The sequence below is a fragment of the Marmota monax genome, unplaced genomic scaffold (assembly GCF_021218885.2).
Source record: "Marmota monax isolate L192 unplaced genomic scaffold, Marmota_monax_Labrador192_F-V1.1 WCK01_AAM20220418_F8-fsc00131, whole genome shotgun sequence".
NCBI classification, from domain to species: domain Eukaryota; kingdom Metazoa; phylum Chordata; class Mammalia; order Rodentia; family Sciuridae; genus Marmota; species Marmota monax.
In genome coordinates this window covers 4,381,880-4,404,307 of record NW_026693141.1, presented here as the reverse complement: position 1 = coordinate 4,404,307, position 22,428 = coordinate 4,381,880, and the positions used below count along the sequence as shown (strand labels likewise).

General features: G+C 47.6%; 1 protein-coding gene and 1 long non-coding RNA gene across 2 annotated transcripts in view; both read left to right on the top strand.

Moving 5' to 3' along the window:
• The window catches only part of Klhdc10 (kelch domain containing 10), a 62,052-nt gene extending 56,354 nt beyond the window's left edge, over nt 1–5,698 (top strand). Inside the window, exon 10 of the mRNA XM_046455065.2 lies at nt 694–5,698. Coding sequence (XP_046311021.1) covers nt 694–903 — 210 coding nt within the window. The 3' untranslated portion in view covers nt 904–5,698. The remainder of the gene's footprint in view (nt 1–693) is intronic.
• Nucleotides 5,699–11,148: 5,450 nt separating this feature from the next.
• LOC124099817 (uncharacterized) lies at nt 11,149–21,691 on the top strand. Its single transcript, XR_006854102.2, has 4 exons — nt 11,149–11,653; nt 16,501–16,616; nt 17,469–17,530; nt 20,884–21,691. It is a non-coding gene; the product is annotated as an uncharacterized LOC124099817 (long non-coding RNA).
• Nucleotides 21,692–22,428: the final 737 nt, after the last annotated feature.

The window sequence follows — 22,428 nt, the reverse complement described above, 5'->3', positions numbered from 1 at the left end:
TGGCAGTGATATCAAAGGTGTTTCCTGAGAGGGTAAAATAACTTTATTCTCCTGTACCATATTATTGAATATGTCACTGCAGAGACCTTTATTTTCAATTTTGTATTCCCAACATTTAGCATTTGGGGTACTTAGAATAGTGAAAATTTAATGGCTGGGGTTGTGGCTTAGTGGTAGAGCGCTTGCCTAGCATGTGTGAGACACTGGGTTCAATTCTCAACACTGCGTGTAAATAAATGAATAAAATAAAGGTCCATCAACATCTAAAAAAAAAGTTTTTAAAAATTTAATGTTAGTTAATAGTGAAGTTTTTTGTTGTTGAAGTAAAACACACACACACACACACATACACATACACACACCTATAGTTTTTTTTTTTAGTAACCCATTCATTTTTTTAAACTCTGTTGATTTCTGTATATGTTGGGATCAGTGAAAACTTCTTTTCTTTTTTTAAATTTTTTTATTTTTTCTTAGACCTGGGATCCAGCCCAGGGCCTTTTACATGCTAGGCAAGTACTCTACCATTGAGCTAGCTACATGCACAGCCTGAGAAATTCTGTTTCAACTCATTGGATTTAATTTGCTATGGTTTATTTGTTTTGTTAATTTTTTTCTTGCTGAGTCTTCAGCACTGGTGTCTATTTCTCTTCCGTTTGAATTTGTCCTCTTTTGATTGCCATTTGTTCATAGGCTGGTTGCATGTACATTCATGGAGGAGTGGTGAACATCCACGAAAACAAGCGGACTGGGTCTTTGTTTAAGATCTGGCTGGTGGTACCTAGCTTGCTGGAACTGGCATGGGAGAAGCTGCTCGCGGCCTTCCCCAACCTAGCAAACCTCTCCCAAATACAGCTTCTGCACCTTGGACTAACACAGGGACTCATCGAGCGCTTGAAATGAGGATATCTGGACTGTTCATTGATGCTGGAAATGTTAATTTAAAGAGACTCCTTTATTTATGGGCAGTGTAGGATGTGCTACAAAGAGAATTGGTTACCCTGATCAAGGCCTTATTCAGAAAATACATCAGATGCCTTTCTGTAAATTGGTTTTTAAGTTTATGGACATCTCACTTTTCCATGTGCTTTCTTCTTTGCTTCTCTTCCTCCTGCCTCAATACATACCCACATACTCACATACTTTCTCTTTCTTGATGGAGTTGAGGGAAAGTTTAAAAGTACTTTAATAATGTCATTGATCAAGATAAGATAAAGAAATTTTTTAAAAGGAATTCTGGGCATAATGACCATGTCAACCAATGCTCTACAGATTAAAACATCATCAACAAAAACAAAAATAAAAACGTAGTAACAGCTACAAGTAGTTTGGGGGATAGATTGAGAAAACTAACCTTGAGAATCTTGCAGGTTATTCTTAAAAACCAGGATGTTTAACTTGGTATTTTCAAGGTGTGTCTGAGTAGTTGGATTGCATGGCAGCAGTGATTGACATCTTGCTGCATGTATACCTAAGCTTAACCTTTGACTTTGGAGGAAAGTTAAGCAGCACAGTAACTCCTGGTTAATGATATCTTTTCTCTTCCTTACGGTGCCAGCAGTTGTTAGAGTTGGTTTGTCCAGGAGACTTCTATGTGAGTTGTGGTCTTTGTTGTTGCTCTTAGAAATTATGGCACCAAGAATATTTTAAATTGAGAAATTTAATGTTGTTCAAGTTCTTCTTTCTGGGCAGTTTTGAAATTCTCCTGTGCTTATCTCTCTGACTTCTTCATGGGGAAGAAATGTGTGGTGTAAATGGCCACAGAACAGGAGAGCAGGCAAAGAGCGCCTTCAGATTTGATAACTTGGCTTCTGTTCGGAATGATGGCCTTTGACTGTCACACTGGCCATTTCCTTTTCAAATCTTGCTTCTTTTCTAATCTGTGGACCATGTACCTGCCATTTCCTTAGGCAGTTGGTCCTCAAATTTCCCCGAAGCTTGCTCTGTCTCCTTTTCTGTCTGCTTTAATGCGCATGGTGCTGAAATTGTGTAATAATTGGATAAGTGGTCTTGAGGGAAAAGCCACAGGTCATCCTTCCTGAAACCCAAGTATCAGATACTTAGCGCAAGGAAGGAATTTGCTTTCTCGTGTGTGAAATTTTAGTTCTGATTTGTTAGTTTTAAAAAGAAAAATGACATGAGTTTTCACTTGTTTTGCCAGCAGGCTGCTAGAGAGGTTGAGCAGTCGCTTGCCATGAGCATTTAGATGTGCACAGGTGTTCTCAAAGGTGCTGAAGCATGCAAGAAGGCACAGTGCTGAACCTCCCGCCATCCCCTCACAGAGGGAGATTCATGTGAGAGATGTGGGACACATTTTTCTTTAAGTGCCTCTTTTTCACTTAGCTTTTAAAGTGATTCTTTTTTTTTTCCCCCCATTACCCCAGAAGGGATCTCTTTAGCTTATGTGTGGATTTAAAAATCACCTTTGACTTATTATGGATAAAAAGATACCATCTAGTGTTCAGTTCTGGGGAAGAGAAACTGCGGCCTATAGACTTGGACTCTTAACTTCTAGGCCTTATTATATCCCATTCTTGTTGGGTTGTGTCAGAGGAACCTGTATTCTGCAGAGTCTTGTAATAAACACTTATCTGTGAATCTGGGTCCTTCCTGGGGAGTAAGGAATGTGAGGGAGAGGCAGGAAAAGGACAGCTCCTCTAGGGGTCCCCTGCCCCCACCTCTTGCCATTCCCAATCAGTGAGGCATTTAACCTCTTACCACCCACTGCTAGGCTTGTTCCTCAGAGGAGCTCTCTCCAGAGCTTTGATGCATGACGTCAGCCTGCCTCTGGGCATTTGTTGGGATTACATCCGAAACCAACCAAGTCATGCTGTCTAGGGTGGCAAAAGGATTTTTTCCATTGATTTTTGCAGGGACCAAAGACTGAATGCTTAGCTTCTATGCCTAGACTTCCCTGGTCCTTGGAATATTAGCAGGTCTCTGGCTCTGCTGCACCAGAAAGCTGGAGAGAGAGGGGATCTGAAACAGTCCACACTTGCCAGCATCCTTTTTAAGCCTTCCGAGGGCAGTTTTCTTTGAGATAGATCTTGGAGGCCTGACATTGAAGACCTTGCATGTGACATTTTCATGAAAGTGCACATCCTTAGTCTACGGTGTCTTCTTTGAATATAACACTTGTGAAAATTATGTAGTATGACCAGCTCTGAGTGCTATTCACATGCACAAGTTCTGAATGCCAAATGAGACTGTGTGTATGGTGATTTAAATGAAGATGACTGGACTTTTATGTAACAGTCACCAGGCATTTTAGTATACCTATAACCAGCACTTGGAATTCCCGACACCATTACTTGATGTGGGAAAGCTTGTGCCTGATGCTCCTCTGCCTCTTTGAGGTATTCCCAGTCATCTTCCTACAGTCTGGAAATTGAAGTGCAATATATAGAAACACATATGGATATATACAGATTATATAGAGGATGTGACTATAAAGCAGCTACACTACTTTTTTGTATCTGTGTTGGTGAAGCCAGCTCATTGCTTTAGAGTAAACTTATGCCTAGAATTTTTGATGTGATCAGCTGGCTTAAGCTAAATCTTGGTAAAGCTGGATTTTCAAGTCCATATTTTCTTACTCCAGGTCATAGAGACTTATTGTTCCCTGGGTTTGTTAGAGTTGAGAATTTTTTTCCCCAGTCACCTCTTTATACTATCTCATGTTTGTGTGTTTTGCCCAGGAACAAGGAAGTGTTTCCTACATGGGGAATCAAAACCTAATATTTGGCACTATCAGTTTTTTCACGTATACACTATTTATCTGGGAATGTAATACCTTATTAAATGATGAAAATGATGCTTTTTTTTCATTTAATAAAGTATTTTCCACACCCTGGAGAAACTACAGACTGATAAAGGTTAGAATAAAATGTTAACTGTTCTTCAGGAGCCAAATAAAATCCTTTCCATTGGCAGATTCTTCTTTTTTCAGGGTCTTAATGACATGATGTAAAAATTTGCTCTATACCATTCCTGTCCATTACATAACTAGATTTAAAAGTATAATAATAAACATATTAACATTTCTAAGCAAAAGGTACATTGACAGTGACCTTTGGTTACCCACAGTAGCAAGAGTAAAGCACAGATAATTGAAATCCATAGATAATAGTCAGTGTTTCAACTTTTCTATCAAACAATTAATTCCTTTGTATTTCTTCTCCCTCCCGTCCCTGTGCCAAACGCACCTCCTTTTCAATGGAATGAGTAGTTAGAAAAGGGAAAGGAAGACCCCCAGAGGGGCTGGCAAGCAGCGTACACAAGAGCAGCCTGGTTAGCTACACTTGGTCCACCTGGCACTGCTGAACACTGAGTGGAGGAGCCACAGGTGCAGTCCCGAGTTTAGCTGTCACTCTTCAGCATCATCTCCTGCCCTGAGTTCTAGGCTGTCGCTCTTCAATTACCAAAGAACTCGGCACCTGTGGGAAGAAAAAAGCTGTGTATGACACAGGAAATTCCATCATTTGAACACATTGCTTTGACTCTTGACGAGTCCTTGCTTTTTTTGTTGTTGTTGTTTTTTGTTTTCCTTTGGAGATACCTTCTCCAGTTATATCTCCCAATTGCCTGGCATATAGGAAAGGTTGGTCTGTCCTTTCTGACTATGTTGGTCTTTACAGCCTATAATACCAGTTGATTTTCATGTGGTCTTACAGATGTTTAGAAAGTAGCACAGGTTACCGGATTGTTTATCTGCCAGCATTCTGATGTAGCACAAAAGCCATTGTTGCTTCCTTTTTTTTTTTTTCGTCCCATTTTTCTGGCATTGAGCTCCGGGGTAGATGAGGGTTTATGGTCTTATGACCATAAGTTCCAAAAACTGGTCACCGTTGGTTTAAATTGCTTTGGTTCCTCAAATACCTTGGGACTCTAGGAGCTTTGGCAGGGCCTGAGGTAGGCTCAGTAGAGTTCTGGAACCTCCATATGTCGCCACCAGATTATATCCAGCAATGAAATTTCCCTTCTATCGTCGTGAAATTTGGTGGAAAGTGACCTCTTCCCTTGTCTGGTGTTATAAACAGAAGTTCTGAGTTGTGCTTCAAAAGTGGTACCACCTTTTGGTGTAATTTTTATGTTTTCAATTTTTAATTTTTACTTTTTGAGATGTTTTTTAAAGGCCCTGCTTAGTCAATGTACAGGGTGAGTCAAAGACAGTTTTCAGAGAAATAGCAAGTTCACCAGGTAGTAGTAATTGCTATTTTACTAGTTACACGTATAGAATACAAAGGAAGCGTCAGGAGACACTCTGACTCTCTAAAGCCACTTCCTGGTGCAGAGTCTATGCAGGGAGAGCCCAGGCACCTCCCAGTAAAGATACTTGCCAGTGACAAGTCATTGACTGGAAGAATCCAGACAAGAAAGGGAAGCCTGTCTCTGAAACTGTCTCTGAGGGGTGAGCCTAGGCCGAGCTCTTCTGCAGGGTATGCTTAGGCCACACACAATGCTTGCCTTACTTTAAAGCTTTTGCCACAGTCTTGTTAAATAGTGTGAAAGTCCTTTTGCAGTCTGGTGTGCATGCCTTATGACCAGGACAGCTTTTCCACCTTCCCTGGTTTCCTACAATCAAGTGGGAAATGTAGTGAATTTACCCTGAAATGTCCAATCTGTATTTATGTACCTTGTCAGTGTTTTCCTGTTGGTTTTCTAAAACAATCTGATCAATAAATCTTATCCAAATCTATTTGGTTCAAGTCCACCTTGATTGTCTGACAGTCATTTGTATGTATATGGACTCACCTGTTTGACATAAGCATCAATCCCACCATCTCCATCAATCCCTTTACCATCTCCCTGTGGGTTAGCTTTTTTCTGTAATATCTGAGAGTCATCTGCCTCCTGGGGGTCCTTCCGTCTGCTCACCATCTGGAACTCCTGGACATGTAGTAGTTCGCTCAGGAGAAAGCTACTCCCTCCACAAGGACCTCAGCAAGGAAGCAGCTGCCCATCCTGTATTCTCCAAACAACTGCTGGGCAAGTTTGTATGGGTACATCAAGAGTTTTTCGAAGGGTTGGGGGAGATTCAGATAATTTGAAAGGAAAATGGAAATCTCTACATAGAGAGTCATAGGACTTTATAGTCCAAGGGAAAAGCCATCACAGGAGGAGAGCCCCGTGCAGGGGGCTTTTCAGGGGATGAAACCATAGTTCCTGCCTCTGGCCTTAGTCTTCCAGATGCTGCTTCTCCAAAACTTGTCACCCCGAATCCACTAAGTCCAGAGTAGGCAAGGACATTCCAAGTCTGGTCACTTTTAAGGTCTCCCTTCCAGAATTGCAAATATACCTCTTAATTTTCAATGTTTCTATTGGCTAATTATGGATCAAACATACCTTCCAAGGATAAGTAAGCTTAGATACTACAATGTAAATCTACAAGGAAAAAGAAACAATTTCTTCCTATTTACCCACCTTACAGTTAATACTTGACATGTATCACAAGTTGTCTTCTCCCCCACCACCTCTTCAAAAATGTACTCCCTTCAGATCTACCAGAATTAAGAAGTAAGCCCCCCTGTACCTTTAGATTTCAATGAGTCAGAGCTTTGAAATGGACTCTTATTTGCTTCTGACTGGGTTCTTAGACATTTAGCCCCATCTTGGCCTAGAGGAAGAGGTTTCAGTGGGGTGGTTTTTTCTTCCAGTTACATTTATGATTCTAGTTTGTCAGGCTGCTGTTACTGAGCTATCATGATTGAACAGTACAACACATTCCCTTGCAGGTAATCTTCCTCGGTTGTTGCTTGAAGGGAGAGGACACTGGCAAAACCACCCAGTTTCTGTAGTGCTTTCAGATGAAAGGCCTAGGTTCTGAACCAGTAGTGCTTTCTGCAGTGATGGAAATGTTCAGTATCTGCACCATCCACTGGGGTGGTGGCCACTAGCCATGTGTAACTATTGTGGCTGAGGAACTGAATTTTGAATTTGGTAATTTAAATTTTTTTAAATGTAAATAACCACATGTGGTTACCTATTAGGACAATTCTAGAAAGAGATGACCCAGGGATTGGGACACCAGGGCTCTGCTCTTGGCCCAGTTCATAATAATCCTGTTTTGAATGCAACTCATTTTACTTTGGGCCTTGGTTAACTCATTGGTCAAAGAGGAGGTTTGCTAGATAATCCCCCACATCCCTTTCAGATTCAACATTTTGCCATTAGGATGCTTGGCCAAAGGCCTGGAGCATCCATCTATACAGCGCTAGGCCTGGAATAGAGTTACTTCTGCACCTTGATTTGATACTAAGATAGTTGGTCCCACTGTGGTGCTTGGTGGCCTGCAGCACAGGCCAGGCAGTTCCTTCATGAGTGCCACAGTCTGGATCCCTACTTGTGAGGTGCAGGCTCTGAGTATGAGTGCTGTGGATAGAGTAGGAAATAGAACAAGGCCAGCTGCCAGGCCCACCCTGACCCACTGTTTCCAAAATGTGGTGCATGGTTGTTAAAAATACAGATTCCTGGGCTGGGGATGTGGCTCAAGCGATAGCGTGCTCGCCTGGCATGAGTGCGGTCCGGGTTCGATCCTCAGCACCACATACAAACAAAGATGTTGTATCCGCCGAAAACTAAAAAATAAATATTAAAAAAAAATACAGATTCCTGGGTCCAAATCACAGAGATTCAGTATAGTAGATGTGTTGTTTTAACAAACTCAGTTGATTTGGATTTAGCTGGCTTAAGACATTTGGGAATCCTGTCATAATTGTCCAGCATGGAACTCTAGAGCCAAGAGTGAATATCACCAGCCCTTGCCCTGTCAGAACTCAGTGTCAAGATGACACACTGGCCACACATATTTATCTCTTCCCCTTCTTGGAGAGCCAATGAAATGGCTTTAGTTTCCTCCTAAAATGGAACTAATAATAATAATATCCTATCTCTTGACATTCTTGTGGGGCTTAAATGAGTAGCTGTGTACACATTACATGGTTATTGACCTACTGCTGCTCTTGGTAGCTGATGAAAGTGAAATATTTACTATAAAGTAGAAAATTAACCAATAAGGAAACTAAACATAAGATGAGGAGGAGAGGTGGGGATATAAAGGAGTCAAGTCCTCCATTCCACAGCAAAACAGGGGATACCTGGAATGTCTCAAATTGAAGCAATGAGCAGGACATGGTTGTACAAGTCTGTGTTCCTAGAGATTTGGGAGACTAAGGCAGGAGGATAGCAAGTTTGAGATCACTGTAGGCAACTTAGTCCCTGTCTGAACATTTTTTTAAGAATGTTAAAAGGGGCTGGGAGTGTAGTTTGGTAGAAGAGTGTCTCTAGGTTAAGTCACTGGTACTATGAAAAGGGGGTGGGGGATTGGGGGCGGGGGTAGAGGGAGAGAGAAAGAATGAAAGAAAGAAATGAGCTGTATGTAATACTATGAATGTGGGTTTCTTCTAAGTGAGACTTTCAGATTGGGTGACTCAAAGAGTATTAGTCTCTCATTATTCAGATTCAGCTCCACTGGCATTTGAGAATTTTTAACTTAATAACCAATCCTAGAGGTTAGTGAGAAGAAAAAAAAGAGCAAGGGAGGGGCTTTTTAAAAATACACGGTTAGGGGCACCATGGCACAAGCCTGTAATTCCAGTGCTTGGGAGGCTGAGGCAGGAGAATCACAAGTTTGAGGCCAGCCCCAGCAACTTAGCAAAATCCTGTCTCAAAATAAAAAATAAAATGCCTGGAGATATAGCTCCAATACAGGAAGCCTGGGTTAAATCCCCAGTACCTAACAAAACATAAACAAAAATCACAAACTGGCTGGGTGCCGAGGCAGCTCAGGAGCCTGAGGCAGGAGGATCGTGAGTTGAAAGCCAGCCTCAGCAATTTAGTGAGGCCCTAAGCAACTCAATGAGACTGTCTCTAAATAAAGTATAAAAAGAGTGGGGATGTTGCTCAGTGGTTAAGCACTCTGGATTCAATCCCTGGTCTCCCCCCCCAAAAAAAAAAAAAAAAGAAAAATCACAATTTGTCAGTTTAAGTGTGGTCCTATCCTGTTGCCCAGTCTGTTCCTTACCATCGTTTATTCAAGAACAAGGGCAGAGTTTTTTTTGTTCTTTGATACACTCCATAGCCAGGTAAGAGGAGGACCCTGGGGGTTTCTTAGTGGCATACCAAGCATACCCAGTGATTTGCTCATTTTGCCCAGGGTCCTGCCAATGCAACCTTGAATGCAAAAAGTGAGACAGATCAACTGGAAGGCGCAGGCAGCCTGGCAGGAAGGAACGGCAAGACCTGAGTCAAGGGGCAACAAGCCCTGCAGCCCAGCTCCAGCCCCAGGAAAGAGAAGACTAGAGATGACTGGGAGCGCTAGCCATTTACTGTTTGGGGACTCCACACTAGGCGGGGATCTTTAGAACAGTATTTATTGCAAATGGCATCTGTGAGAAGAGAAAACAGCTGTCATTCAGTTTGTCACCTCAGAGGCCCACAGACAGATCAGTTTATCCTTCTTATACTAAAGCTGCTTGGCTTCTGGAGCTGAGGAGGCTCTTACCATGACTGCCAAGGGTGTGTCCCCAAATCTTCTCCACCCCTTGTAAGGAAGCAAACTTACCTAGCGCACAACCCCAAAGAAATCTGCTGCACCTGGAGTTTGTTTTTTTGTGTTTGTGTTTTTTGGTACTGGGGATTGATCCCTGGGGCGCTTATCCACTCAATCCCCAAACCTTTTTTACAAAATTTGAGACGGGTCTCAAGCTCAATTGCTCAGGCTGGCCTCGAACTTGCAAATCTCCTGCCTCAGGCTTCTGAGTCGCTGGGATTACAGGTGGTCAGCACCACACCCAGCATGCATCTGGCTCTTATTTATCACCAGAACCAGGTCATCCTGAAGACAACCAAGATCAGAATATGGTTCAGGGTGTCAGCATCTGTCCCTTGCTCATCCTGCACTACCCACAAAGACATGATCCCTAAGAACGATGACCATGGAGGTTGCTCAGAGCTACTTGCACAATGGGACGTTCAGGCCTAGATCGCCCGCTTTCCATCTGCTTCTGCACCCCACCACACCCGCAAGCTGTGCCTTGGTAGCCCAGCATTCTCTTCTCAGCCAATCTGTAGAGGAACGTATGCCTGGAAATCCTAGCCCCATTTCACTGATTGGTAGGCCAAGGCTAGCCATGGTAAGTGGTTTGCCAAGGGAGTTCCCTGGCCCTCAAAGCCCAGAGAAAGGATGAGCAGCCTCTGATCCTAAGAAGGCACATGCTTAAGAACTCGCATCCTTCCTGCACCCTCCCCGCCCGGTTGCCGATTAACCTGCATCGCCACCAACAGGGCTCTCAAAAAGGGACACTTCCCGGGGTGGGCGGAGCTCACGGCGGAGCAGCCTAGCAGCACCGTGAAGCCCGGGACTGGTCGGTGAAGCTGTGCTGCTAGCGGTGCGCGGGGAGTCCCCAAAGCGCCACCTTGCCCGCAGCCGCCCACCTGCCCCCGATCCTTGCCAGCTGGGGCAGGATGCCCGCCGCACACATAGCTGGAGAGCAAAAGTCGCGGTTTTCAAGTCGCAACAAGATGGCCTCGTGCTCGCGCCAAGTCGTCTCCAAAAAGCCTTGCGGGGTGGCTTCTCTGCCGCCCCCTAGCGAGCAGCGGAGCCCGGCGGTGCTCCGCCAGGAGGTGGCCACCGCTTCGGGGAGGCTAAGCGGTGGCCCTTGTTTGGGCCGCTGCTAACTGAGCACACGATACTGCCCTGCCCCCGGGCGGGGCTAGATGCACCCGGGACACGGCGCTGCCTTCAGGGAGCTTCCATGGGAGGAGGGGAGGAGGCTGACCAGGAGCAGTGTGGAAAGTTCTCGAAAGCCTCCAAGGACCGAGCCACCGTACTCGAGGGTGCTGGAAAGTGGCACACTCCATCTGTTTCCAGACACAGTACCCAGCTCTAGGTGCCTTCAGGTGCCACGTCCCAGGGGAAGCCCAGGAAGGGGCGTGGGAAGTGAGGAAGGAGAGGCAGCGGGCAGCTGTGGCATCGCTGGTCACTTAGCCTAACAGCACGGGAAGCTTTCAGCCCAACAGCCACACCCAAGGGCCCCTCTGGCGCCACAGGGAGCGTGCCAGCAGGAGGCAAGCCCCTGGTCCCGGCCACTTTAGGCCTGGGCACCCGGGGTGCTCAGTCACCCACCCTGAGCACGGACTCTTTTTTTTTTATTTTATTTTTTTTTAATATTTATTTTTTAGTTCTCGGCGGATACAACATCTTTGTTTGTATGTGGTGCTGAGGATCGAACCCGGGCCGCACGCATGCCAGGCGAGCGCGCTACCGCTTGAGCCACATCCCCAGCCCCAACGGACTCTTGCATAGTGACATCCTTCAGGACAAACAGCCCACAACTTGGGGCAGCTCCTGTAGAGGCTACCCAGAGCCAGGCCCCGGCAGGAAGGGAGACAAGGACCCTGTGAGGAACTGGGGCAGGGGCTTGGCATGGAAGTCTCGGACCCTCTCCATTAAAGCTGCTCAGGGACCAGAGCCACTCTTCGGAGCTTACGCAGCCCCGGCCACCAGACTGCAGAGGGCGGCTCCCAGTGCGGGAGGGGGAGCCACTCCGAACCGGAATGATCTGGTTTAGGGCGGGCTGGCTCTCCCTCCTCCTCTTTGCCGCCCACCCCTTCTCCCGCGACAGGCTGATTTCTGCCGCAGTCCCTGACCAAGGTAAACAGGGGGGAGGTGGGGAGGAAAGAAGGCTCTGTTTCCATGGCAACCCAGAGGGCGGTCGACACGGCTCTCCGATGTGTGCGTGTAATTTCTGAGGGAAAAAAAAGATTCACTGCAAAAGCCTTTACCGTGGTCGCGGTGGGAGTCATTCTGGAACACTACATGGGCCTGGTGTTGGGGGGAGAGGGGACCTTGGGCACCCTAGTGGAGTGGCAGATGAGCCAGGGCCTGGGGACAGAGACACCCCAGGAGTGGGTTTGCACCAAAAATGCAGTCATCGACCCAAGAAACAGAAAACAGATACCAAAGTCCCAGACCTTCCCACTCCCACCTCACTGCCCTTTTCCAGAAAGCCTTTCCAAGGGGCAGCCACGTAGCTGGGACCAAGAGACCCAGGGACTCAGGCCCGAACAAGAGTCTGTGTGAAACAGAGAGATCCCTAGTTCCCCATCTCAGAGAGCGGGCAGGACACTGCTCCCCTGGGAGCACCTGGCTGGCCCCATCTTACTCCTCAAGACCTGTCCTGTTTTTCTGGAGCCTGATCCCTCAGTATGGGATCAATGGCTGCTGGAAGAGGTGAGCCTCAGGGAACAACGGAATAACTCCTGCTTGAAATCGTGGGTGTGGGTCTCAGGGGTTACCCCCTCCCATCCTGAAGGCCAAGACTGTCACCATGTCACTCTCCAGTAGTTGAATGAAGTCTCTACTGACGGAAGCCATATCACCAAAGCCCTTCTCTCAGGAGCAACCTGAAGGGGGTCAGACACCTCTCAAGACTTCCTGTCAGATTCCTCAGAAACTCATTCCATTCCTGACCTGTGTGTGGGAGAGGGAGCTGTGGGTGGGTAAGCTTCCTGTCCCAGCAAAGCTGAGTGAACCTGAGTAGCTTCCACCTGCCCCTGACTTAGCAGCAGGGATGCTGGCCAGAAGCTGGATTCTTCTAGCTCAGTTTCCCCTGGCTAGACAACAACCCCCTCTGGCAGTGAGGCTTCTAGGCTCAGGAAATCCAGGCCTCAGGCCTCCTCTCTTAACATAAGACCTCAGATGCTTGTGGTCTTCCTGGGAGATACCTTCAGGAAAGAACCAAGGGCAAAGACAAGAAAAGGCAAATAGGCCTGCTTTTCCCTTGCAAAAATCCAGAAATGCCACATCTCAGATCTTTCCATGGCCCACAGATTCCAAACTTCCCTAACTTGAACACCTACCTCGTCTCTTGGCTCACTCCAGCCAGAGGTCTCCCTGCTGCTCCTTAGTCAGGCACACTCCCTCTTGAGGCCTAGGCACTGGTGGCTGGCTCTGCCTGGAATGCTGTCCTCCATACTTACACCATCAGTTCTTTATTTCCTCAACTTCAGTTCTTTATTCAAATGTCATCTCAGTGAGGCAGAGCCACGGCGAGGGTATCACCATGAGGTCACCAAACCTTGATGCCTTGATTTTAAGTTGTATCTATACCCTCTCCTCCCCTAGCCCTGTCCTCTTCCCATCTCACTTTGTGATCATCTTGTTGTTGTCTGACTCCCTCTGTAAAATGGAAGTGCTGTGAGGACCGGAATCATCTGCCTTGTTCTTGTGCTCTCTGGAGCCTCACTCTTGGATGGATGGATGGATGGTAGGTTAGTCAACTTTTCATCACAGTGACCAAAATCCCTGACAAGAACAACTTGGAAGAGGAAAAGATTATTTTGAGCTGACAATTTCAGAGATTTAGTCCATAGAGGGCCAACTCCGTTGCTCTGGGACCAAGGTAAGAAAGCGCATCACGGTGGAAAGCCTAGCAATGGAGCACTGCTCACCTTGTGGCAGCAGGAAACCAGAGAAAGGAAGGAGTGGCAGGGAAAATGCACCCTTCCGGGGCACACCCCCAGTGACCACCTCCTCCATCCATGCCCTACCTACCTACAGTTACCACCCGGTCAATCCATTCAAACTAGGATGGGCTAATTAGATCACAGCTCTCATCTGATCATTCCACCTCCATTCCTGTAGTAACAGGAGCTTTTGGGGGAACTTCATATCAAAACTATAACAGTAGATAAATGGGACCACAGGTTCAGCAGGTTTTGTCCTCCAGACAAGTGAGACCTGTGCCTTAAGATAGGCATACACAGAGATGTACAAGGGTTACTACTAAATCAAAAAAGCAGCAAACTAGCTTTAACAAAAAGACTAAAAGTAGATACTGCTACTTCTACCAAGCTTGGTAGCTCCAGCCTGGCTTTAAGGTCCTATGCAACAGTATCTCTAGCACCATTGGAGTGCCAGGGTCCTGCCCACTGGGTTCAGCAGGGTGGAAGACAATAGCTCAGGTATGCTCCTGCCCCACACCAAGGAATTTTTGGGATTGCGCAGAGTTAGTGGCAGTGAGAGAGACCCAGCCCTATGCATTGGGCGGAGATGCAGGGGTGAGGGAGAAGGGGAGGGGACCATCTCTCAGACTCATGCTGGCTTTTCTCTCAGGGATATCTGCAACCAGGGGCTGTGCGTGCTCCTCTGCTTCATGAGGCTCCTAACTAACCAGTAATAGCAGGTTCTAACAGTTCCATCAGTCAAAACTTCCACTTGCAGCATGAGTCACCTTCAATTTCCTGCCTGCCTCCTTCTTTTCTGATTGACCTGATAAATTCAGGACAGCTTTTATTGCTTTTGGCAAAAAAAAAAAAAAAAAAAACTGCCATTAAGATTTACAGAGCCCAAAGCTGGTACAATGTAATCTTCAGAGTAATTTACACAGTGAGTTTCAAAAGATGAAAAGTTAGCATTTCAGAGGTAATTTCATAAAAAGGATTATCAGATTAATCACTATGTCAATTTAATAGTGGTGTCTAAAATAATTAATTAGCTTTTCTTGAAGTCAGCAATGCAAAAATGGACTTAGAAGGAATACAAATGGCCATGCCAAACGTAAGTATGTTTTGGGCAATAGATCTTGAGAAAACTCTTGCTGGAATTGCCTGCTTGGCAGAGTGTCGGGCGTGGGTGCACTGGCACAGAGTAAGAAATTGAAAGCTACTGGAGCATCCGGGTCTCTAGGAAAGCCTCTGTATTTGACTGCAGGAGGCTTGTCCCTGCTGCTGAGCGAAGGCTGACCTGCCACATGTTGAATGGTCCTGCGACACCTGGAAATTGTGTCTAACCAAGTCGACAGGCGTGTTGACAGGTTGCTGTGATGGAACATGGAGGTGTGAATTGCATCTGACTTGTGAAATTACCTGTGATCGCTCCAAGATGGGATACAGTCAACTCTGCCCAGGCTAGTTATCAACGCTGTCCTCAAGGCTCCATGGCGGCCACGTGTCAGGGCAAGTTAGGTCCTTAGTGGTGTGGTGGGCTGAATGATATCCCTTCCAAAATAGATATGTTCGAGTCCTAAACTACAGCACCTTATTTGGAAATAGGGTCTCCGCAAAGAGGATCAAATTAAAATGAAGTCATTAGAATGAGCCCTAATCCAACATGAATGTTAACCTTACAAAATGGGTAAATATGGACACACACACACACACACACACACACACAGGTAGAGCAATATGCAAATGTGAAGGTAGAGTTTGAGGTAATATGTCTACAAGCTGATGAACATCAAAGATTGCCAGCAAACCTCTAGAAGTGAGGAGGGAAGCATGGACCCAACTGCCCCTCACAAGGAACTAACCCTGCTGACACCTCCATTTTAGACTTCAAGCACCTAGAATTATGGGAGAATAAATGTCTCTCATTTGAGTCATCCAGGGGACTATACAATGGGGCATCGTGGAAAGTCAAGACTTGGGTGGTAGTGTTTTTGATGTTTTGGTATTTCTTTAATAAAACTTTCTCATTAAAAAAATTTAAGCACAGATTTTACATAATGGGATGATGTGACAATTCTGGGTGGGAGGTACAAGTGTTGTCTATGCCATTCTCTAGGTTTTCTTTTAAAGAATTAAGTCAAAAAGAGCTGCTTTCTTCTGGGCTTGCTGAACTCATAGGCTCTGAGCCTGAAACTGTGGGGGGCCATGTCCTGAGGAGAACAGCCCAGCAGGCAGAAGGGTTCTGATGACCACCTGGGCCCCACTGAAAAGGTTGTGAAGATCAAGTACAAGAATTATAAAAGGGTGATCAGAAAAGTGTCTGGTAGGAGTCTTGTGAGACACTGCTAGGACCACAAAGCCACATTTAAGAGCTTGTGGAACATGTGGTTCCAGCCACATGAGCTGCCCCACACCCTCACATGCCTTGAGCCAATGCCAACATCAGGAGGGCTCTTCCCAGGATCACTACTCACCTTCAGGGAGATATTTTCCTCACCACTTCACACCTCAGATGGACCTCTCCAACCTGAGTGGGCCAGAGTGCTACCCAGGGTGATAATGGCCAGTTCCTCCAAAAGGGCACCATTGGTCAAGAGGCCTTAGTTACTCAGCAAGTACCAGGGAGTAGTTTCCACAGCTTGTAAAGAGCCCAGGGTGGAGCAGCGAGATGAAAGGGGAGCCAGCCAAGTGGCTCAGTCTGCAAGAGTATCATTTGGTGGGAAGATTGACCTCAAACTGCTTCCTCAACAGCCCTTTTGGGGAAAGCAGATCCCAAGCTGCCTCCTCACAGTGCTTCCAAGGCCGGCTCCAGTTTCCATCCTGCCTCCCAAAGGTTCTCCACTCCCCTTTTTCTCTTTTTCCTGGGGACACAAAAGTTAGGGCACCATTGCCAGAGGAGCATGTGTGGGAATCTTCTACTGTGGGTTGTGCTCCCAGGTCTAGACATTTAGACTCCCTCTCTGTGGCTCCTAGAGAAGGGGCAGGCCAGTTTGTGCCACTAGAGTGCTCCCAGACTGTTGGGCAGTTTGCCTCTTCATCTTTCTTCCACAGATTTAGCGTCGGGTTCTTCCCCTTGAGAGAAAGGTGGCTTCAAGAAGAGCAGTGGCACGTCCTAGATTCAGGCTTGGGGGAAGAATGAGGTGAACTTTCTTGTTTCATCTACCAAGGTAATTTATTTTCTCCTTTTAGACTTTTCCATACTGTTCCTCTGGGGGGCCTTCTTTGAGGGCCTAGAAATGCCAACACTTCCTGACAAGGGCATGTTGGAATTTTTGACCTGCAATAGGAAACTGAAGGGGGCTGGCTTAGGGTGGGGACAGTGGGATGAGGAAAGCCAGTGATGTTTTGGATATAAGTTGTTCAGAGGCATAAATCTTCTGCATTTGGGAAGTCATTTGGGGGTAAATTTGGAACCTGAAATGGTGCCCTTGCTCACTCTTCCCTGGGAGGAAAGGCAGGCCCATGTGGGGCCATTCACTCCCCATCCACTCTGGCAAGGTCACTTTGTAAGGGCCAGCTGGTAGCTTCCTTGTTATTGCAAAGTGATTTAATTCTTTAATGTTCTATGGATTAAAGTCCTTCTTACATTTCAAAAGACCATATGGGAGCCAAATAATATGGCTTGTTTTGTTTTTCAGTTCTGGGGATGGAACTCAGGGTCTTACACATGCCAGGCAAACGCTCTGCCACTGAGCTACACGTCCAGCTCCAATATGGCCGTTTTGGTTTTCTTTTAATGAGACCATGAATAGGATAGCACTGAGATGGCAAAGATGGCTGCTGGGTGCCCTGGGACTTGTTGCCCAGAGGGCTTGGTAAGCCCTGAATTACTTTCATCCTCATCCCTGCAGGGAGTGTTGTCAGTCCCTATTTTCCAGAAGATTCTTGTAATGATTTCTGCAAGACTTTGCACTTTACAGGTTTCAGTTAAAATTTGATTCAACATGAGGGTAGGGGGAGGTGAAAGGCTTGAGAAACCTTAGATCATGAAAGCCCTCAAGACCTCTTGCTCCCACCAGGGGCTGCTTGGCTTTGAAGACATGCTGTCCCTCTCCCAGATTCTGCTCTCTGAAGTCTCATGGTGAGTCGCAGCACCAGGGCCTCTCCCTGCAGAAGGGTGCTCTCACTGCTGCTGGGCGTGACAGGAAGCAGTGGGGTGAGGGCTGGGAGGGCTGAGCACTGAGGCCAGGCAAAGTGACCAGACTCACAAGCCCCCACCCACCCACCTAGAAGATGAAGACATGGGTGCTACCTGCTGCTGCCTCCGCTGTGTCTTCTTTTGCTCTGGATCTGCCGGAAGGAGCCTGGCCCTCATCTTCACATGGGGAGGGCAGGTGGGCCAGACAAGGCAGGTCACCCCAGGAAGGGGCGGCTGCCTAGCTGAAGGTATGTGGTCCATTGCAAAGAGGGCTTCCTCCACACATGGCTCTGAGGGTCCTCCAGGCCCTCTCTAAGTGACCATTTTGTTTCAGCAAATACTTTAGCACAGACTGAGGGCAAAGCTCCCATACCAGGGGCTGGGTGTGGTGTAGTGGTACAGCCTATGCTAAGCACACATGAATCCTGGGCCAGCACGTGCGCGTGCGCACACACACACACAGACACACGCACACACACACACATACACACTATACCCACATTAGGTACTGGGAAAAGGAAACAAGAAAAAAACGGGAAATGGGTCTACTCTCAAGGATATAAAATGATTAAGAAACAAATCCACTCACAAAATGGTGCAGTGTGATGCAGGCTAATCAGAGGTTCAAGAATGGGCCGGGTGCAGTGGCACATGCCTATAATTCCAGCAGCTTGGGAGACTGAGGCAGGAGGATTGCAAGTTCAAAGCCAGCCTCAGCAAAAGTGAGGTGCTAAGCAACTCAGTGAGACCCTGTCTCTAAATAAAATACAAAATAGGGCTGGGGATGTGGCTCAGTGGTCAAGAGCCCCTGAGTTCAATTCCTGGTTAACCCTCTACCCCACCCCCACCCCCCAAAAAATTCAAGAATGTTAGCACACAAGGATGACAGTAACCCATAGAGGTGACTGCTGCCACCTCTGAAAGTACACACTGGCAAGTGGTGACCCACACAGAGCAGGCAGGGGTTTGTGTGAACCCAACCGACTGCAGCCATGGCGCTCAGGCCTGAGTGTGAGGAAGAGCTATTGGGATCTTGAGGTGCAGGTGGTGAGGCGCCAACCTAGAGGTTCTCAGTCAGTAAACTGAGTCAGGCCTGAACCTGCACTTTACATAAAACCCACAGATGGATTCTGCTCTAAGCCAGTCTGCAAACCACACTTTAAGAACCACAATCAGGAATTCAAACCAAAGCCCCTCCCTAGAGCAGTCCCAGGGGGCAAAATAAATGGGGATATTTCCCATGGTTTGACTCCAGCTACCAGGCAGCACCCTCCGTGGCTCAGTACCACACATATACACTTCGTACTACACACACCACACCCCTCACAACCCACCACACACACCACCAACCACACCCCCCACACCCCACAAACCACACACACACCTCACACCACACACACCACAAACCAGAACACACAGACACACCTTACACACCATAAATACCACACACACACTCTCACAAACCTCCATACACCTCACAAACCACACGCATACCACACCCATATATACCCCCCCACCCCCACCAAATATACCAGGAGCCCATTCACTCCTGGCCTCCAGTGAATCTGTGACTTGAACAGGCCAAGTTTGTCACCCACGCCATGAGGCAGCAAGGAGACAAGGGTCCTGACCATGACTCACTCTCTGCACGTCTTTGCCATTAGAGAGAAACTGCGTCAGTGCCTCACACTGGCTCAGGCTGCGCAGAAGAGTGAAGGCCCCTGGCTGTTGTTCCTTTACCAGCTCTGCTGTCAGGGGGCCTCGTACCTCAGCACTGAGATTTATTGATCTCATTTTGCAGACGGAGAAAATGGATACAGGGAAAGAAAGTGATCAGCCAAAGGTGAAGCAGACAAGGCCCTGAGCAGATTAAGTGTTCAATAAATCCGCAGACTGACGCAGAGGGCAGGGGAGGGATGCTGAGTGCCAGAGGCCAGATCCCCTCCCGCAGTGTCTAGCAGCGGGGGAAAGATGGGGCGTGCAGCACCCCTGGCTCTTCCCTGTCCTGGGGCTAGCTGAGGAGAGGGGTGGCCTCCAGCTTCCCAACCCCCTCTCCCCACCCTGTTTCTGGCAGGAGACGGCAAACAGAAGGGATCACCACAAGGGCATGTAAAACTTCCTGGTCCTTTGGGGCTGTTGGCACAACTTGAAAGGCTACACCTGGCATGTGGCATCTGAGTTACTGCCCACATCCAAAGGGTACCTCAGAAGAGCCGGCAGCACCTTGCCTGAACAGCCACAAGGGTCAGGATGGCACGACCACTGTGGCCCTTCATCCCTCTCCTTGCCCAGGTCCTATGCAGGGGGTAGCATTAGGAGCAGAAGCTCCTAAGAAATGGCAGCTCCAGGGGAGTGCTGGTTCATCCTGGGGCCTCTTGTGGCAGGTTCCCTCACTACAGTTGGGGTCTTCTCTGCCCATGGCCACCCTGTCCCCATTCCTACCCTTTCAGGGACCTCTAACTAGAATTCAGTGAAATGTCAACCTGGGTTTCATGTGGGTGAGGAAGAGAGGTCAGTCAGCTCTGGAAAACACTGGCCAGGAGTGCAGCTGCAGGATGAGGGACCTGGCCACCTGAGAACCACTGCAGTTCTCAGCCCATGGTAGGGAATTAAAACCAGCTGTTTCTTTTGCCCACAACTCAACGTATCATGGAAAACTAGTGACCTAAATGTCATCAGAGAGGCAGCATGGCTGTGTTGGGGGGCCATGGCTGCCTTGGGCTTCCCTGGCCAGGGCCACACTTAGAGTACCTCTGTATGAGTCTCTAGAGTGCCTTTTCCCTCCAGGTTGAGGACAACCATGTTCTCTCTGGGTCTCTGTCCTGCCAGATTCTCCTCTTTGCAGTAGGTGGGCCTGGGCCTTGCTGTCCTCCTCAGGGCTGGCCCAGGTGAAAGGAGTGCTGTGGGGGGACACTGGCTGCTCCTGCTTCCCTCACAGCTCAAAGAACCTAGAAACCAGAAGCCTTCAGTCTATGGAGGTGGCCAGGGCAGTGGGGAGCAATACTGCCTGTTAGCTCAGGGTCTGCTCAGAGCCATGAAAAGAAAAGCAAGCAAGGCCCAGAGGCAGAGCTGTCACGCGACTCTGAATTCAAGCCAGGAGCAGGTGGCCATTAGAAGCCAGGTTCCAGGCTCATCCTCTAGAGGCCCCATGGGAGCCCTGGCCCCCTTTCTGGTACCAGCTGTGCAGCCTGGCATGGAGCCATACCCAGGAGGGCGCACAGCGTGTGGGGCTGCCAGGGGACTGGATGCGAGACTCACTCCCCACTTGCTAATCACTCCCTTCTCCTCCGCCTCAGTTCTCGCACAACCTGCCTGCCCCTGGAGGAAAGCGTGCCCATCTGACACCTCGCCCGCCTGCCCCTGGCTCCCTGTGGCACATTCATCTGTCCTTGTCGCTCTTCTGCTCTATATTAACCCCAGGGCCTAGTCCGTCCCCTCCTCCTCCTGCCTTCCCCAGGATGAAGGTCTGTTGCCTGCCCCCAGCTCCATCCCAGTGAGCCTGCACCCAGGCTAGGTCCAGCCAGGAAGGCCTCCTGCAGCCTCTCCAGCCATCTTGGGGTAGACTCTGAGTGGTTCAAAGGGAGCTAGAATCAGCACCGTGATCAACTCTCCTTCCTCAGCCACCATGAGGTCGTCCCATCACTTCCACTCAAGGGAGGCAAGGACTGGGCAGCCTCTTGTCTCTTTGACCAGAAGCTGAAAGAACAGTCTGACCCAAGGAGGCAATGGGAGGTCCCAGGAGTGTCAGACCAGACTGGTGACCCGGCACCAGAGAGCCAGCATGATGGGAAAGGAGAGGAGAAAAGAGTACAGCAGCCTGGTTCCTCAGATGCCAGGACCAAGCAGGGCGGGGGCACTCCAGGCCTTCTGTGGGCTTTCAGGCCTTTTGTAAAACGACAGTCCAACTGCTTGATCTCTAAAACCACTTCTAAGTTTTCCTGAGCCATGACAAGAAGAAAAAGCATCTTAACTAAAAGCTGAAGCAGCCAGAAAAGCCAACACTACCTGCTTGTGATACTCCTGCCTCAGCCTTCTGAACTACTGGGACTGCAGGTGTTTGCCACTGTGCCCAGATGGGTTGTAATTTTGACCTATAACATAGCAGGAAAAATATAAACCCTTGAACTAAAGGAGTCAGAAAAACATGCTGTTTGTTGCATAAATTCACAGTAGAAATTTGTGGAGTTGCTTTTTGTGTGTACGTGTGTGTGTTTGTGTGTGTGTGTGTGTGTGTGTTTCTGGGGATTGAATCCAGAGGCACTCTAACACTGTGCTATATTCCCAACCCTTTTAATTTTGAGACAAAATTGGTTGATCACGGTGGCTTTGAATTTGTGATCCTCCTGCCTCAGCCTCCTGAATTAGTGGGATTACAAGCATCCATCATGGTGTCTGGCTACATAGTTAGTGAACAGTTCCTCTGACAGGAGGATGAAGTCAGGGTTCCATTCTACAGGGGTTGTTAGTTGGGGCACAGATAGTAAGTTGAATTTTAGGTATGTGCAATGAAGGGTTGGAAAGGGTGAGGTGATGGCATGTCACATGCCATGAAAATGAATGCAGAAGTGATATTTTGACAGAGATCTTTTTTGCCCCAGTGCTGGGGATGGAACCCAGGGCCTTCTGCTGGCTAGGCAAGTACTCTACCACACTCCCAGCCCAGAGAGTTTTTTTTTTTTTTGGATAGAGATCTTAATGAAGACAGGAAGGAATTGGTAAAGATAGCCAAGGGAAGAACATTCTGAGGATGATTACATCCAAGGTGTTCTGCCTAAGGTAAGGATCTCCTACTTAAGATTCAGATTTCTGACAATCCATTGCCATCTTCACGTGGATGTTCC